The 19984-nt window shown below is 38.9% G+C and overlaps 1 protein-coding gene across 1 annotated transcript in view; it reads right to left on the bottom strand.

The window, feature by feature from the left end:
• Nucleotides 1-6691, bottom strand: part of CORIN (corin, serine peptidase) — a 190079-nt gene extending 183388 nt beyond the window's left edge. Inside the window, 2 exon segments of the mRNA XM_012557423.2 lie at nucleotides 3285-3429; nucleotides 6653-6691. Coding sequence (XP_012412877.2) covers nucleotides 3285-3429; nucleotides 6653-6691 — 184 coding nt within the window.
• Between the last annotated feature and the right edge of the window lie 13293 nt (nucleotides 6692-19984).

Raw genomic sequence — 19984 nt, 5'->3', positions numbered from 1 at the left:
TTATGGGGTTGTTAACCAATGTCATAAAACAACATGTGTACTACTGTTTCATGAGAAACTATTTGTTCTGTAAGCCTTCACCTGAAGTACAATAAAATATAAATTGAAAAAAAGTGAGTTTTAAACTTATATTTTAAAGTATGTGAGCCATAGAGCACAGTATTTTGATAATTAAACTTTTAAAAATGACTCTTAGTGGCATGGCTGAGTAAGCTCCTACCAGATAGATAACAACTATAAACTCTGGACCAAATACAAAAAATAATTATGGAAGGCACTGGAGAGGGAACAAAAGCAGGCAGGCTCTAGAGACCAATCAACTTTTGGAAGAAATGAATAGCAGAGTTAAGTTTCAGAGGAAGTATTGGTGGTTCAGTAGTAGAATTCTTCCCTTCTTACAGGGAGACCTGAGTTCAACTCCTGGCCAATATACCTCATGCACAGCCACCACCCAACTGTCCATGCGGGCTTGCATATTGCTGTGATGCTGAACATGTTTCAGCAAATCTTCTAGACTAAGAAGGGCTAGGGAAAAAGGCCTGGTGGTTTACTTCCAAAAATCAGCCAATGAAAACTCTATGGATGGTAATAGTCCCATCCACAACCAATCATGGGGATGGCACAGGAGCAGGTAGCATTTTCTTCCGTTGTACATGGGGTCACCACGAGTCAGGGGACGACTCAATGACAGCTAACAATAATCTGACACAGTTGGTACCATACTGGGCCAAACCCAAACCAAACCCATTGCTGTTGAGTCGACTCCGACTCATATTAACTCTATAGGAAAAACAGAACTGTCTCATAGGGTTTCCAAGGAGTGGATGGTGAATTCAAACGGCCGACCTTTCAGTTAGCAACCTGAGCTCTTAACCACTGTGTCACCAGGACTCAGTGGCCAGAGGGACTAAAACTCCAGTAGGAAACCCTCAGGCTTCCTGGGCTCAGGCATTTTCTCTGTCCTCCTCTTACCTGGTCACCCTCTGACCTCTGATGTGTCTCTCCTCTCTTGGCTTCTGTAAAATCCACCATTTCTGGGTTCCTTCCTTCCTCTCTGACTATTCTTCCTGTGTCTCTCTTGATTTCTTCTCTTCTTCCTTCTACTCTTTAAATATTAGCATCCTCCTGGAGTTTATCCTCAACTTTTAATCAATACACTTTCTCTACACAGTTTATTGATTCTTGCTCCCTCAACTACCACTGAGGCACCAGATTCATGACCATAACCCAGGACTCTCTTCCTTTCTAGATCCCTCTAGCTTGAAACTTGTATCAGTGGGATGGGAGTTTGACTCTGAAGTCAGCACATAAGCAAAAATGGTATATAGTCAAAATTTCACTTGGCATTCTCGTAGGAAAGCAACATGTCAGAGTTCTTATATTCCTCCATTTCTTTGCCCAGTCTGCACTATTGAATTTCCACAAGATTAATGCAGGTAAAATATGATTCCACTGTATTTGGTTTTCCTACAAGTAACTCTAACTTATCATAGCCACACCAAACTTACCATCAGCCCTCCATCTACATACATCACGCTCCTCCACTTTAACCAGTTGCCATCAAGTAGATTCCAACTCATGATGGGCCCAGTGTGTCAGAGCAGAACTGTGCTCCATAGGGTTTTCTGTAGCTGATTTTTCAGAAGTAGATCTCCAGGCCTTTCTTCCAAGGCACCTCTGGGAAGACTCAAAATCCAACCTTTCGGCTAGCAGAATTAACTGTTTGCACCACCCAGACACTCTCTCCACCTTTACTTCCTACATTAACAGACAGCACCAAAATCAACCTGGTTACCTAAGCCGAAAATCCGAGAGTCAGCCTCTACTCCTCCCTCTCCTTCGCGCCAAAATCCGATTGGTCACGATTCCTGTTGATTTTAATCCAGCAAATGTCTTAATTCAAGATCTCATCATCTTTTACTTGGACCATGGCCAGAACCCCAAACTGATATCCCTGCCTTCATTTCTTTCTGCCTCCAATTCTCTACAATGCATCCAGACCTATTATCTTTTCCTAATGCAAATATGATCGGATTTCTCCCAGTTTGGAGAAATCCTCCAATGGTAACTCACCATTCATAGCAGGGATTTCCAAACATTTTTGTAGCAGCTAAACATTTTCAAATAAATATCATACAAGATATTACCTACAAATAGATACATTATATTTTATTGGAATTAATTTACTTTACAAGTTCTAAATGTACAACATAGTAAACCAATCGACAATAACAGTTTTGCTGAAATTAAAAAAACTCAAAATCATTAGTAATACAATTAGATCAGCATCACATTGCTATTTATTTCTCTGTTTTATTTGATTGTGCAGGTTCAAAAAGATCCTGATTCATATCAATAAGTAGCTACAAATAATAATCTGTTTCCCCTCATCTTTCAAACTTAGGATATTGTCCGTTTAAAGAGAGCAAGATTTATATACAAATGGATTATCCTTTCAACACAGATTACTTGGTTGTTGGTCTCTACTTTGTTAAAATTTTATATCTAATACTTAGTTGGAGTGTGTGTTTAAGATCTATTTCGTAAAATAAAAATCATTGCAAACATTTGTGCAATCCTTGAGTCTCCTCTTCAGAACCTTGGGTTCCATGGAATAGAGCTTGAAAACTAACAACCTAGATGCTGAAGCCCAAACCCTTTAGTATGGCATGCAAGGCGCTGGTCATTTGGACTTTATCAGTCTAGCTGCATTTTTCACCATTGCCAAACTTTCACCCAGTTTCCGAAATCCATCCCCAACTTTCCTGGGGTTATACTTTTGCACTTGTTACTTTCTCTGCCAAATGTGACTGCTACAGTATTGCCTTCTAACCTGAATTTCTATTAACTTGTTTCCAAGGGTTAAAACATTAACTTCTCTGTGCATCTTTCTTTGACCGCCCCCAAAGAATCTTGTATATACCTCTATCATCAATATGTGTTCCCTTGTGTGATAATTATCTTTCTTTCCATAGTAAAGCTCCTAAGAAAGGACTAATTTAATTATCTTTTAATTTAACCCCAGGGACTTTCACAAGGCCTGCTATGTAGTAATCAATCAATAAACGTTTTTTAATTCATTGACCCATTAATTAACATTAATAATAATAACCAGTGAAGTAATTACAGTGGCTGAGACGGCAGATTTGTATAAGATAGTCAACAGATAACGCTCTCATTTAGTTGACACTTTAGGTTAGATAAGTACTAAGTACAAAACACTCTTATAAATCATGTTTATTTTAATTTTAACCTAGTTTTTCTTTCATAATGGCATTACCCACCAAGAAAGGAAAGTAGGATCACCAGCAGGACAATGAGAGCACAGATACATGGAATCAGGACCAGCAGGAGAAAACGGAGGTACTTAGCAATCACCAGCTTCTCAGAGCAGCCATCACCCATGTTATCGTCATCAGCTCCCAGGACCTAAAGTGAAAGAGGAAAATGAAGCATGGTTTTAATATTACAAAGTGACTCGATACATGGTATAAAATTATAGATTACAGCTATCCATTCAGAACAGCAGCATTCCTAAGGGAATTTACTGTGTGTGCTTTAGGGCATGAAATGAAGTTAGTCACCAAATCATGGTAATAAATGAACAAATAATTGTTACATCCATACGCAGAGCAAAGCAAATCATCTATTTCTGAAACATTTCTCAGGAGGGCATGAATTTTAATGATGCTGTGTTTTTATTTTTTTTTAACATATTCACCAATTTGGTGTTATTCACAAGGGCTATACATTACCATGGCGAGAACCCACCTTGGCCTAGAGTTATAAGCAAAGACTACCTAATACAATGAAAGAATATTGGTGAGTAGGAGTAGGCAGGACATGATCTAGACTGCATTCTTTTTTGTCTCATTTGTCTTAACCTGAATCTGCATGAATCTGGATAAAAATAAGTTTTCAGCCTTCACTCCACTACTAACTCAGCAAGGTTGACTAATACTGACCAGTGATAAGTTGAACAGTGAGAGAGAACCTGTCCTGTTGATCAGTTAAACACTGATGGTCTCTTAGGACGCCCTCCACTGCAGGGAAGCCCATCCATTTGTGAGAGGATGATGGGATGCAACAGTGATGGTTCAGATAAAGTCCTTGTGTTTATCTGCTTAGCTCAATATCTTGCCAGAAGTGATGTCTGTAAATTCATTTATACAGTGAAACCTGTGAGAGCAGGAACTCGATGGGACTGCTTTGTTTTTGGGGGGGTTTCGCAAATTGTCTGCCTTTGACGAGGTGCAATCTTACTACTTTTCTATCTCTCTATTAAGAATCCTACCTCATTAAAACAATTTCCGAGGCCAACTCTTTAGACGAGGATTGGACTGGACTGTGGGACATAAAGTGATACTCGTGAGAAGTGTGCCTCTTAGCTCAAGTAGATACAAGAGACTAAATGGGCAGCTTCTGTCCAGAGGTGAGATAGGAAGGCAGAGAGGGTTAGGAGCTGGTTGAATGGACATGGGGAATCAGGGGTGGAAAGGAGGAGTGTGCTGTCACAGTGGGGACAGCAATTAGAGTCACATAACAATGTATGTATACATTTTTGTATGGAAAACATTTTTAAAAGAAAAAAAAAGAATCCTACCACATAAACACCCAGAAAGTGTTTCTTTTCTATTTTAAACCAAACCAAAAAGCCCGTTGCCATTGAGTCGAATACAACCCATAGCAACCCTACAGGAGAGAGTAGAACTGCCCCTATAGGGTTTCCAAGGAGTAGCTGGTGGATTTGAACTGCTGACCTTTTGGTTAGCAGGTGAACTCTTAACCACTGCACCAGCGAGGCTCCTTTTCAATTTTGTAGGACTGGAAAAGAAACTAAACCATTTTTTATGATTTGTATGTTTACTGAAATTATATACAGATACGTACACATACTATTCAAACAAAGATATGGGTAAAATTCACTTTTTTAGTAAAAACTTCTAACATCAACTGTACAGTTTGTTTTGTTTTTTTTGATGGATGAAATTATTGAAACATATTTCTAAGTCTGTATGTAGCTTTATCAAGGAGCCCTGGTGGTGCAGTGGTTATGAGCTTGACTGCTAATCAAAAGGTCAGCAGTTTGAATCCACCACCTGCGCCCTGGAAAGCCTATGGGGCAATTCTACTCTGTCCTGCAGGGTCGCTATGAGTTGGAATCAACTCAACAGCAACAGATTTGGTTTGTGTTTTTTTAGCTTTATCAAAAAACTCTTGGTCTCCTTCAACTTTTCCAAATTCTTTCAAGGTCGTTATAGAGCTGAAAACTTGTGTTTGACTTAAATGCTCAGGCTCTTCTAATGGTAGGTCTTTATCATCTTCATCGTCATCATCTTTAGATTGCGAGTCCACAATTTCTTGTAGATTTACATCATCTGTTTCTGTGGCAATTTCTTTGTCGATATCAATGTAAAATGTGGCACTGACTTATTTTCTGAAACATCATTGTTGTTGTTCAGTGCTGTCGAGTTGGTTCCGACTCATAGTGACCCTAAGTACAACAAAACGAAACACTGCCTGGTCCTGTGCAATCCTCACAACCATTGTTATGCTTGAGCCCATTGTTGCAGCCACTGTCTCAGTCCATCTCATTGAGGGTCTACGTCTTTTTCGCTGATCCTTTACTTTACCAAGCATGATATCCTTCTCCAGGGATTGGTCCGTCCTGATAACATGTCCAAAGTATGTGAGCATTCTGATAACAGCACCTAATGAACATTCTGGCTGTACTTATTCCAAGACTGATTTGTTCGCTCTTCTGGCAGTTCATGGTATATTCAATATTCTGTGCCTTCACCATAATTCAAAGGCATCAATTCTTTTTCAGACTTTCTTATTCGTTGTCCAGCTTTCACATGCATATGAAGCAATTGAAAACACCACAGCTTGGGTCAAGCGCACCTTAGTCCTTAGTGACATCTTTGCTTTTTAACACTTCAAAGAGGTCTTTTGCAGCACTTTTGCCCAATGCAATGCGTCATTTCATTTCTTGACTGCTGCTTCCATGGGTGTTGATTGTGGATCTAAGTAAAGTGAAATTCTTGACAACTTCAATCTTTTCTCCGTTTATCTTGATGTTGTTTATTGGTCCAGTTATGAGGATTTTTGTTTTCTTTATGTTGAGGTGTAATCCATATTGAAGACTGTGATCTTTGATCTCCATCAGTAAGTGCTTCAAGTCCTCTTCACTTTCAGCAAGCAAGGTTGTATCATCTGCATATCACAGTTTGTTAATGAGTCTTCCTCCAATCCTGATACCATGTTCTTCTTCATATAGTCCAGCTTCTCGGATTATTTGCTCAGCATACAGATTCAATAAGCATAGTGAAAGGTACAACCTTGACCACATGTTTCCTGACTTTAAACCATGCAGTATCCGCTTGTTCTGTTCGAATAACTGCCTCTTGCTCTATGTACAGGTTCCTCATGAGCACAATTAAGTGTTCTGGAATTCCCGTTCTTGGAAATGTTATCCATAATCTATAAATGTTGTTTGTTGCATCCTGAATCTGCATGATGTTATCGGGCTCCATAACTCTTTCGTTTCTATACTATTGTCACTGCCAAATAAGAAACCGCAGTTCTTAAAGCATTTTCTTACAGTTTCTTCCTTAATCATTTTGATTTGTCACTTATGAAATGAAATTACATCAAGAACATTGATTTTCCCCAAAATATCTGATGCCATCTTGTACATCTCAATGTTGGCAATCACTTTTTGAAGCAATAGCTTCTGTAGATTACTTAAATATTTGGGATGATGTCATTATCCAGAGGGTGTAGGACTGATGTCCTAGATGGAGGGGAAAAATTAATTTAATATTGGACAGAGGCAGTAACTGATGACAAGTAGCATTGTCAACAAACAAAAGAATGCTTCAGTTTTGTTTTTTCATGCTACTGTTGAGTTAATTTAAAAACTCTTCATAAATTGCTTCCACAATCGAAGCTTTTTTATTCCATTTCCATTCTACTGAAAGCTGATTAATTTCAATATTCTTGAAGCACCGTGATTTCTCACTCTTTCCAATTACCCGTGTTTCTCAAATGTCCCATCCTCAAACATGGTCAAGAGGAAGGCAAGCCACTCTTTGGAAAACCACCCCATGAGCATTTTCCTCCTTCATTTTCAGGGTCCTATTAGTCATTGCCCTGTAAAGTAGAGCAGTCTCATTGGCGTTTGCAATGTCTTTAGGATCATATCCCCTTACGATCTCTTTTAATTTTGTGAACCGGTTTTGAACAACGTCCTTTGTCAACTTCCTTTAACTCCCCATCGCTACATTGCAAGTGATTTCTGTTTTTTGTTTTTTTTAAGTTCTGAAGCCATCCAAATCCATTACCCTTTAAAAGTTTCACCGTTTCTTTCGCTGTTGCTTGCAGGAAAGGTCCTGAAATGAGAACATTTCTGGCAGAGGCTTGAAGAAACCACTCAAAAACAGATTTGCTGATTTCTACATAATTTCCATCCCTTCCTTTCTTGATGTTTACACTGGTGCTGCTCATGTATTTTTCAATTATTTTACTCTTTTCTTTCATAATTGAGTAAATTTGCATTTTACCACACTTAACTACAGCTTCTTTGGTCTTTTTCTCCTCGGTTATTATTTTGACAACATCAAACTTTTCTTTTAGACATAAATTTCTCACTCTCTTGTCCATGACTGTGAAGGAGTAAGTTTTTTAAAAAAGGAAATAAGTTCTTATAAAATTTAAGGAATTTATGATCTTGTCTTCTTGAGAATGTGAATATCTCAAACTAAAAGAAAAAAATGAAAGCTATCAACATCATTATATGATAAAGTTAGCACACTGCAGTAAAATATTTAAGAAAAAAACCACGTGAGAAGAATGTTTAAGCTTTTGTACACACATTGAGTGTCTTAAGTGAGCAAATCCTTCTCTATTGTTTTTGGGCAAAACAAGAAATTTTGAAGGAAAGAACTTCAAGGAAATGAAGGAGTGGATTTTAAAAATTGTAATAACGTATAAAAATTATAAATAGTTAAAGTGAAAACTAAAAATTAAAGATAAGGGGAAGAGTAAAACCTCAAGACAAGGGAAAAAAGGATGCTTTGCTAGATTTTAATGAAAATAAATTTATTAGTATCTCTTCTTCCAAACTTACGGATGTTGTTCGTCACTAGAAAAAAATTACAGACCAAAAAAAAAGAACAAAAAAAGCAAAAACATAAAGAATAGACGTATTCAGAGAATCAGAGAACAATAGCGACGCACAGTCTGCACTTAAACACAGTAACAGTGCAAAAGGAAGGGGAAGACTGAGCCTTCATCTCTGACTCTTCTACTTGGAACTGTTTCCGGCTTTCACATCTGTACTGCTTCGTATTTGGGTTGCAATACCAATGATTTTCTGATTCCATCTGCGTCTCGCAGGTTCCAGCTTTCAGAGAATATTAGGCTGAAGTAATAGTTTTAGTGGAAAATATTTCAGTTTTCCTCCTCTGACAGGTTTCCACTTTATACAGGTTCCTGCTTTTGCAGATTTTACTGTAGCTAGCTTAAGGCTATAACTTTTTTTAACAGGAGTTTGAGATGTTACTAAAATTGCTTTGTAACTATGGGCAACTCCCCTGGTCACCTAATGAAGGCATTCCTCCTGAACTCTCTGGACTTTTGACTGCATTTTCTCCTCTGGAAGTTTCAGAGCTTAAACTATAACCTCTCTACAACTGTTTCCCAAATCTCCCTCAAGCCCTGAACTTCTTTTCAAGTTATATCCTATATTCCCAAAGCCTGGTGGTTAGCAGTACCTCTTCTCAACATGTCCACAGCCAACACTAATTTCCTTCTCTATCTCTATCTTCAAACCAGTTCTTCTTCCGACATCCTTTTGCAGTAACTCCACTTCTCCAATACCAGGGTAATTCAGATTCCTCACCTCCCTATCATCCCCATGCCATTCATGGTTAGTTCCTTTTCTGTAATAAATATCTGATTAAGGAAAAAATAAATGACTTTTCATACAGAGCCTTATCATAATCAAGAAGTGTTTTCTACCAGCATGGTCCTATAATATTGATTAGTACCAGTATTTCTTAATCATTTCCCATTGATACAAAGACAACTTTGATGGGTTCTTCTGTTTTTTGTTTTATGTTCCCAACATCAGAATCAATCCCCGTTCATTGACATATACTGTAAGCAGTGTTCACTACATAATGTGATGACATTTTCAATAATTTTAAGAACTCTCCGTGAGAGATATTATTTGAAAGAACTTATGATATTAGCTTGTGAATGGCTTATTTTATAAGTTAATATCTTTACTCAGGCCTGGTGATCTGCTTCTGAAAGGTCACAGCCTAGAAAACCCTATGGAGTACAGTTCTACTCTGCACACATGGGGTCACCATCAGTCAGAAAGGATTCGATAGTAATTAACAACAATGTCTTTACTGACCTACTCCCTCTGTAGCTAATTTAAACTACCAGTATGAAGTCATTCAGAGTTAATTTACAATTTGGTCTGCACTAAGGTACGGCAATGATGCAGTATAATATGGGATATGCAATAGCACATTGATTACATCACCAGCATCGGATGGGTGGTGCTCTTTAAGGCATGTAATAAAACTTACTGGTAAAAACTAAGTGTGAGACTGCAGCCCAACAGAGGTAGAGGCACAACAGACTTGTATATTTCATTTACTCAACAATTAGTTATTGAATGCCTACTTTATACAAGTAATTGTAACCAGCAGAGTGATGGATATAACAATGATTTCAGACTAGCGGTCCCTCAAAAAGCTCACAGTCTTGTAGGAGAGATAAGATATGTACATGAGTAACACATCTGTACTTCACCAAAGTATCATATAACAAGCATCACAAGACTTATAGCTGAAGTGCCATGGGAATTCAAAAGCTAGAAATATGATTTCTCACTGGGGGATCAGGTAAGACATTATAAAGAGAGCAGTACTAGAGCCAGCCATAATTCTGAGAAAAAAAACCCGGAAAAGGCATGTGATATGTAAAAATAAAAAAGAGCTGTAAAATACACTCAGCGAGGTAAGGAATTATGAACGTTCTTTGACTTCTGTAACAACAAAATGGGTTTCTTGGTTAAGATGGCTACAGGAACATTATAGGGATAATCTTTTTGGGCAACAAATTCACAAAGGCCTCAGTGCTATCTGGAATCCTATGGTAAAATACTTCCCGTTTAGTATTCATAAGTAAAGAGCTGGTGGAGAAAGTGCTAGAGGCTCATTTTAATATCTCATATAAGTGTACATCAGTAAGTACTTGAACTCCAAATACCATGCTCATGATTATTCCAAATATTTTCTCCAATGACTAGGAAACTGATTGCTTTTCACAGGGGGAAAGGAAGAATTAACTTGGAAGAAATATAATAGTTCAGCATTGCTCTCTTGAACACATAACTTTCCTCTTGCACTCATGGCCACTTATGACTATTGCTCCAAATGTTGCATTTATTCAGAGGTCCTTGGAGGTTCCTCTGACCATAATGCAACTCTGAGACTTCACTGTCTAGTGAATAATGTCGGATAAGATAAACTGCTAGGACAATTCCTAAGTTTCAGTGGGCTCTGAACAACCTTCTTTCCAAATGGTGCCTCTCTTCCGGAATCGACCATCCACGTCCTTGAAACCGTAAGTTAAGCACCGACACAGCATTCCATGGTTTGTACAGGGAACAATGCATCTGATTGGACCTGCACATATTTCAAAGCATGTAGTTTTGAATCTAGACCTACAAACCTGCCTATTTATGCCCTCATTCTTTCTTCCTCCCCTCCTGTTACAATACAGACACTGTTCCTCCACCTATTTAAGATTAATTCTTCCACTTTCGTTACATTCTCCATCTCCTTCCGTCTTCTCGTGAATCTTACATGCTCCTTTTTATCATATATTCAATCTCTCTCTTCTCCCCCTCCTTTCTTCTCTTTCTTCTGTATGTTTTTGTCACCTTTTTTACCATATGTTATGCATTACATTGTGTTCCCAGAAAGATATGTTGACTACCTAACCCCTGATACCTGTAAACATGACCTTGCTTGGAAATAGGATCTTTGAAGATGTTATCAGCTAAGTTAACGTGAGGTCATACTGGAGTAGGATGGGTTCTGATCTAATCTGAATCTTGGCTTTATAAAAGAGAAGAGACAAACAGAGACATAGAGGGAAGACAGCCTTATGATGATGGAGTTATGCTGCTGCAAGCCAAGGAATGTCTGGGGCTAACAGAAGCTGGGAGAGACAAAAAAAGATCTTCCCCTAAACTTCAGAGAGAATGTAGCCCTGCTGGCACTCTAAATTTGTTCTACAAACTGAGAGAGTAAATTTCTTTTCTTATAGGCCACCCAGTTTGTGGTATTTTGTTACAGCAGCCTTAGGAAACCATTGCACCATGCTTCTAGTTATTTTTTTATCCATTCTCAAGTCCATATTCCACGTCAGCCACTGCCCTCTGTCTTTCTCCTTCCCCATCCAGAATGCTCTAAGAGTTGTTGGCAAAGTTCCTCACTTACTGCTTACTCCTGTGGCCTCTGCAATTCGGCACCCACTTCTGTCATTCCACCAAAAGAGCTTTTGCTATGATCACCAATGACCCAATATTGCTATATCCAAATGACATTTTTTGTTTTCATTATAATGACCTCTCAGTAGAATGTAAGAGGTCAAATGTTCAGGTTGCCACTTCTTCCTTCTTGAAGCACTTTCTTCCTTTGACTTCTCTTTCTCCTACCTGTCTGGACATTCCTTCTCTGTCTTCTTTGTAGGTTCTCTTCTCATACTTACTCTTTCCCCAATAATGCCACCCACCTATATAGGTTCAGCCCTACACAAGTGACTTACATCTTTACATAGCAAGCTTAGATCTTTCCTCTGAGCTCCAGACTTTTATATCCAACTGTTCACTTGACATCTACTCACGGAATGTTATGAAAGTACCTCAGATCCAACAGGTGTGAAATCAAATACATAATCTTCATCCTCATATCTGATCTTCTCTCTAGGGTTCCCTATTTCAGGAAAAAATAATTGAGCATCTCTCATGTGCCAGGCACCTGTTTGGTCACTTATAATACATCGATGTGCTAAGCAAAAGTCTAAGGTCTCATAGATCCTTTCTATGTAACCTGGATGACTGCGAAGACATCCTCCTGACTGGTTTGTCTACATCCATTCTTTCATCCCCTTAATCTGTCCTCCACGCTATAGCCAGAGAGAGAAAAAGGCTGTGAATCATGGGATGAGGAGAAGAAACAACAGGTAAATGATCCAAAAGCTGAATTAATTCAGGAGACAAAGAGCCTGGAACCAGAGTTGATCATGAGATCCAGTAGGCTGGCAAAGATTTGAAGAGGGCTTTGGACTTCCATGGGTGTGGAACAGGGTTTCCAGTCCATTTTATTGAGATTTCAAAGGTCAGGGAGACCACAACTGACACTGCAAGTACATTAGTCTTTATCATGTTCTATCTTCCTGCAGCATTTGACTTTATCAACACATGATATATTCTTGGGGATACTTCCACAGCTGCAAACAGTAGAAACTGCTTGAAAACAGGATGATATATACCCATCAATCCTTCAGAGGGTAGAACCACTCCTGAGGCCAGGGGTAGGACTTACCAAAGAGCCAATAAACCAGAAATATCTGACTGAGGGATATTGGCTGCCTCTATAAGTAGGTTTTTCCAGAGAATTCTCAGAGATAAGAAGAGCTGCTAACAACCAGGTTACAACAAAACAAGAGTTTAACCCAGAGGGAACCAAGTGCCTCCTTAGGAACCAACAGCTTTATCCCCTCACATAACTCACCTCGTGCAGAGTGGGAAGAAGTGGCTAGGAATTGCTCACCCTCCAACATTTCTGTTAGCAGCCAAGCACGTTAACCATTTACACCACGTAGGGACTCCCTACCCAAAGATACCTTCCGAAAAGAGACTAATATCAACTTGCTACTTCCTAAGGTACAGCATCAGACTTGGAGATATGTTGATATTTTCATTTCAAATAGAATTTGTTTAAATTGCAACCAAAGATCAGGTAAGCTTGAGATAGCATTGTTGTTGTTGTTAGGTGTCATCAAGTCAGTTCCAGCTCACAGCGACTCCATGTATAACAGAACGAAACATTGTCTGGTCCTGCGATATCCTCATAATAGTAGGTATGTTTGAGCCCATTGTTGCAGCCACTGTGTCAATCCACCTCATTGAGGATCTTTTTTTTTTTTTGTGACCCTCTAATTTACCAAGCATGATGTCCTTCTCCAGGGATTGGTCCCTCCTGATAACATGTCCAAAGTAAGCAAGATGAAGTCTCGCCATCCTCGCTTCTAAAGAACATTTTGGCTGTACTTCTTCCAAACCAGATTTGTTCATTCTTCTGCAAGTCCGTAGTATATTCTGACAGTTTGTCGCACTGTGGTGACTTCTGTGTTGCTGGGTTGCTGGACGCTATGTCACCAGTATTTCAAATACCAACAGGGTCTCCCTTAGTGGAGCTTCCAAACTAAAACAGATTAGAAAGAAGGACTTGGTGATCTATTCCCTAAAAAAAAAAAAAAAGTTAGCCAGTGAAACCCCTCAGGTTGGAAGGCACTCAGAATACGACTGAGGACAGCTGCCTCCTCAAAGTTGAGTTGACCTTAATGATGTGGATGGAGTCAAGCTTTTGGGACCTTCATTTGCTGATGTGGCACGACTCAAAATGAGAAGAAACAGCTGCAAACAGCCATTAATAATAGGGAAGGTGGAAATTGTCAAAAATGAAATGGAGTGCATAAACATCAATATCCTAGGCACTAGTGAACTGAAATGGACTGTACTGGCCATTTTGAATCAGACAATCATATGGTCTACTATATCAGGAATGACAAATTGAAGCAGAATGGCATCATGTTCATCATCAAAAAGAACATTGCAAAATCTATCTTAAACTAGAACACTGTCAGTGATAGGACAATATCCATACACCTACAAGGAAGACCAGTTAATACACATATTATTCAAATTTAAGCACCAACCACTAATGCCAAAGATGAAGAAATTGAAGACTTTTACCAACATCTGAAGTCCGAAATTGATCAAACAAGCAATCAAAATGCATTGATAATTACTGGTCCTTGGAATGGAAAGTTGGAAACAAAGAAGGATCAGTAGTTGGAAAATATGGCCTTGGTGATAGAAATGACACTGAAGACTGCATGACAGAATTCTGCAAGATTAATGACTTATTCATCGGAAACACTTTTTTCCAACACCACAAACAACTATACATGTGGACCTTGCCAGATGCAATACACAGGAATCAAATTGACTACATCTGTGGAAAGAGATGATGGAGAAATTTCAATATCATCAGTCAGGACAAGGCCAGGAGCCAACTGCAGAACAGACCATCCAATTGCTCATATGTAAATTCAAGTTAAAGCTGAAGAAAATTAAAACAAGTACACGACAGCTAAAGTACGACTTTGAATATACCCTGCCTAAATTTAGAGACTATTTCAAGAATAGATTTGACACACTGAACACTGATGACCAGAGACCAGAAGAGTTATGGGATAACATCAAGGACATCCTACATAAAGAAAGCAAAGGTGATTAAAAAGACACGAAAGAAAGAAAAGATCAAAATGGATGTCAGAAAAGACTCTGAAACTTGCTCTTGAACGTAGAGTAGCTAAAGCAAAAGAAAGAAATGATGAAGTAAAAGAGCTGAACTGAAGATTTCTAAAGGTGGTTTGTGAAGACAAAGTATAGCTTCTGATTAAGAGAATATCTTGAAATGTGAAGGTTAATTCTACCTTCGTGGTATGACACAATAAGGAGCCCTGGTAGCACAGTGGTTAAGTGCTCAGCTGCTAACTGAAAGGTCAGAGGTTTGAACCCACCAGCCACTAAGAGGGAGAAAAGATCTGGCGATCTGCTCAATAAAGATTAATCCTAGGAATCCCTATGGGACAGTTCTACTCTGTCCTATAGGGTCACTATGAGTTGGAATCAACTCAACAGCAATAAGTTTTTATGGGTTTAATATGACACTGTAGCTATGGAGGTTCTTAGATACCAAAATGATGCTATTTCTAAATTAAACTTATGGAATTATGTAGAACTTACTTATGACAGGATGGTTAGTCAACACAGTCTGTGAATTTTAGGTTCATAAATATTACTAGCCAAAGTTTATCCTAGTTCATATGCCAATCTAGTGAATTTAATTAAAATTTTATTCATTGGTTGTTGTTGGCTGCCATCAAATCAGCTCTGACTATGATGACCCCAGGTACAATGGAATAAAATGTTGCCCAATCCTGTGCCATCTTCATGATAATCGGCATGCCCTAGTCCATTGTGGCCACTGTGTACTTTGAGTGACTTCCAACATAGGGGGCTCATCTTCCATCACTGTATCAGGCAAAATTCTGTTGTGACCCAGAAAGCTTTCAATAGCTAATTTTTAGAAGTAGATTTCTTCCTAGGAGCTCTGGTGGCACAGTGGTTAAAGTGATCAACCTCTAACCGAAAGGTCGGCAGTTGAAAACCGCCAGTGGCTCCATGGGAGAAAGATGTTGCAGACTGTCTTAGTCTGGAAGCTCCACTGAAACATGCCAACCATGGGTGATGCTACCGGTATTTAAATACCAGTGACATAGCTTCCAGCATCATAGCCATATGCAAGCCACCACCATACAACAAACTAAAGAGTGGTGGATTTATTGCTTAGATGTTTATAATATTACCAGGTCAAAATATCAAACCATTCTTAAGCCAAAATGACAGTGCAAATTTTAATGGATGAGACTGCATGCAAAATCACAGCAGAATTCAGTGACCATCTGACCCACCACAAAAGATTTGCTTACAATGTGAAAGACAATTATAGAGGAAAGAAAGCATCCAAAATCAACACTATGTATTGGTTTGAGAGTCATTTAGTATCTTAGCTCTTTAGGTAGGAAGGTGATAAACTGCCAATGCATTTGCACTGTGCTGTTTCAACCGTGCAGGGTACCATCTGCAAGGATACTAAGGTCACTGTCACTGATGTGGCCTGAACAGGACCCAGAAGGTCCGTCTAAACCCTGTGGGGGTATTACACAGTCACATGTTAATATACTCACAGGCGTGAAAAAACGCAGACACTAAGACACCACTTGCTACTAGATATTTGCCTTGGAACATTGTCCTCCACAACGATCACTCCAAAATGTGTTTTGAATGGTTTTTTCAGTATTAGAGATGGAGCTTCTCCAACCCATCTCCACTCTATGGCCACTGAGCCAAAACACTGTTACCCTTTTAGTTAAGAAGAAAAATTGCCAGTGCTAAATGCCCTCTTCACTCTTTACAGCGAACTGTGGAAGTGTGCTTAACATGAACTGAAAGTAAATTTATTGAATTAAGGTATCAATAATTTAGATATTTCTCAAACCAGGCATTGGTCAATTCCCCATAATATCAGCTCCCACTCTATCAATAAGCAAAATGCCTCTGAAATCATCATCTGTGAGTGATGCCAAACCAAAATGTCTTTTAATGTGATGTTTATTTTTAATGCCCCAAGAGGCAGAAAGAACAAGCATCTGGTTTTCAGTAAGTCCTTTCATCCCATTTTCTGGCATTTAATTGAAGCATACAAAGTTCAAGTAACTCATGTACTCTCTCAAAATGAAATTACTCAGTTCACACCAGAACATATGGTCCTGCAAGCCAACCGTGCCCACATTTTCTCCTTTGAAAATTAACATAATAACAACAGCACCCCATTGTCCTCCCCCAAGTTTCATAGTCACACATGCCAAAATGGGAGTTCCATATAGAGACTAAATGTTATTGTTAGCTGCCCCTGACTTATGGTAACACCATGCACAACAGAACAAAATACTGTCTCATCCTGCACCATCCCCATGAGCGGTTGCAATGGACTGTTGTGATCCACAGGGTTTTTACTGGCTGATTTTTGAAAGTAGATATTGCCAGCCCTTTCTTCCTAGTCTGTCTTAGTCTGGAAGTTCCACTGAAACCTCTTCAGCATCTTAGCAACACACAAGCGTCCACTGACAGATAGTTGGTGGCTGCAAATGAGGTGCTTTGGCCAGGAATTGAACCAACGTCTCCCATATGGAGGCGAGAATTCTACCATTGAACCACTAATGCCTCACAGAGACTAAATACTGACAAAATATTTATTCTGTCAAAAAGACTAGATGATAATAATCCAAGCAGCCCATTACTTCAGTGGGTAGCATTGTTTAGCAGAACTCTGACATACGAGAGAGAAGATTGGAATGTCTCAGAGGCAACTTCTAGAATATTGTCTCCACCACTGAAAACTTAGGTGACCTTATAAAGTAATCCCCTGTTGTAACCATATTTCCATGTCTGTAAGTAAGGGATAAAAAAAAAAAAAGTCTTCTTCAACCATAAATATTCCAAAAATAAAATGAAATTAGTAAAGCAGAAGAAAAGTGAAACACAATGTTTCTTTAAAGCTGAATCCTGATTTCTCTCTAAACGCACAGCCTTGAGTTTGCTCAGTTCAGTTCCCCTGGAGGAAAGTTATAATCTTTGTTCAAGTGAGGTGTTATCTTCAGAGGTAATAAGGAGAATCTTTTAGCTTTAAGGTAAACCCCATTTCCTTCAGAGCAATGCGGGAGGATCATATTTCTGTAATACTTAGGGACCATGATGTTGGAAAGAAAGGGCAGGCTCCTCCCTACGCAGGCAGGGTAGATAAATAGGATCCTGCGTCCTTCTTGGAGATGACTTTGCCCCCACTCTCGAACACGTCAATGTTATCATTTTATGTCAGACACAAATCTTAAAGTAATAAAAGACTCATTTTAAGGTAGATAAAACATCAACACTCTTTCCGCATACATTTGAGAGTTCTAAAGTTCTTTTTTTATCAGTATATTTTGTTGAAAACAACAGAGGATATGGGGGAAAAGAAGGTTGGATTATCCATTCCTCAGGAAATTAAATTTTGGAAATTTATTCATAAAATGTTTTAAATTTCAAATCCCTGTTAGAAGTTACTATTCTCTAAGGAAGCTATGGCAAAATCCAGAGGCGATTAACCCATTACGAAATGAAGCCAAACCTATTTTTCATGTAGCACAAAGGAGGCTGTTGAATTTGTTTGAATCTTTCAGTCCTAATTGACTCACTGATCCTAAAACAGTGGAAATGTTGTGACTTTTAAAAATTGAAACAGATTGGCGAAGTAAGTAGGGAACTAAAATATTGACTTTCTACAGCTGAAAATGATCAGGGAAAGCATACAAGACAAAATGGATTTTATGCTCTACAACAACCCACTTCAGGCATTTCAATGCAAAGTAAAACATAAGCAGATGTTTCAGTTAACCTACTGAACCTACCTGCGGAAAGGAATCCTGCAGCAAAAAACAAAACAAAAACAAAAAGGGGGGACAGGCAAGGATTTCACATGTTAAATGAAGCAGCAATTTCTTTCTGAATAACTAGAGCAAAAGGATGAATTTGAAACTGAACATTCATCATCTGTTTCAATATATTTCATAAATATTCTAGTTGGAAAATATACAGAAATTCTCTGTGAAGGTTTTCATTACAAAACATGTCTATGTCACGCACTAAAATCTCATTCATTTTGTTTCTTCCACTAGCGCTTATTTAGTACCTACTCTGAGCCAGCAGCTGGGTTATAGATATTGTACATAAAGATGAGGACAATAGTCCCCGCCCTCAGGGAGCTGACAGCCTATCTCCAAGAAGATAGACAACTTCACAGATGACTGCAGTACTGTGGGTGGCTGGGTGGGTGGGTGGCTGGGGGACAGTAATGTGGACATGTAAAAAGGACTATAAGCAAATTAACCATGGGCACAGAGGGAACTAGGGCAAAGTCAGTCTACATTGTTACATTTTAAGGGAAATAGAGATTCTTCCACAACCCTATAAGTTTGTTGTACTATAACGGCTTGTGTGTTGCTATGATGTTGGAAGCTATGCCACCAGTATTTCAGATACCGGTAGGGTAACACATAACAACACATGGTGGACAGGTTTCAGTGGAGCTTCCAGACTAAGAATAGGAAGAAATGCTTGGTGATCTACTTCTGAAAATTAGCCACTGAAACCCCTCTGGATCACAACAGAATAGTGTCTTATATAGTGCTAGAAGATAAGCCTCCTAGGTTAGAAGGCACCAATGGACTCAAGCATGATGGCGACCATGAGGATGGCATGAGATGGGGTGTTTCATTCTGTTGTACATGGAGAACCATAAGTCATAGCTACCTTGACGGCAACTAACAAGAGGATAACAAACTTTTATACCACGGTAAAACAATAGTATTTATTAAACATCCATTCCCGTGGTATCAAATCATGTGCGTATTGATTGGGAAAGGAAGGAGTTCAAGAGGAAGCAACATAATTAGCATTTTGAGCAGGACAATTTATCATGCTGGGATTACCTCACATGTTTCAGGATGTTTAGCATTCCTGGCCCCCACCTAATAAACGTCAGCAGTAACCCTCCCTCCTCCAGGAATTATGACCAATAAGTAGGTCCCCTTATTATTTCCAAATGTCCCTAGGGTACAAGCTTCCCTAGTTGAGAACCTCTTAGGCCATTCAGCAAGCATATATTGAGCACACACTATGTGGTCAGCTCTACATTTTTTTTTTAATATATATGTATATTTATTGCTGTAGTTTAAGTGAAAATTTACAATTCAAGTTAGTCTCCTATACAAAAATTTATACATACATTGTTATGTGACCCTAACTGCTCTCCCTATACTGTGAAAGCATACTCCTGCTTTCCACCCGATTTCCTATGTCCATTCAACCAGCTCCTAACCCTCTCTGCCTTCTCATCTCACTTCCAGACAGAAGCTGCCCATTTTGTCTCATGTATCTACTTGAGCTAAGAAGCACATTCTTCATGAGTATCATTTTATGTCCCACTGTCCAGTCCAATCC

The sequence above is a fragment of the Trichechus manatus genome, unplaced genomic scaffold (assembly GCF_000243295.1).
Source record: "Trichechus manatus latirostris isolate Lorelei unplaced genomic scaffold, TriManLat1.0 scaffold00101, whole genome shotgun sequence".
NCBI lineage: Eukaryota > Metazoa > Chordata > Mammalia > Sirenia > Trichechidae > Trichechus > Trichechus manatus.
The sequence above is the reverse complement of the archived record's forward strand: the minus strand, read 5'-3'. Positions and strand labels throughout refer to the sequence as shown.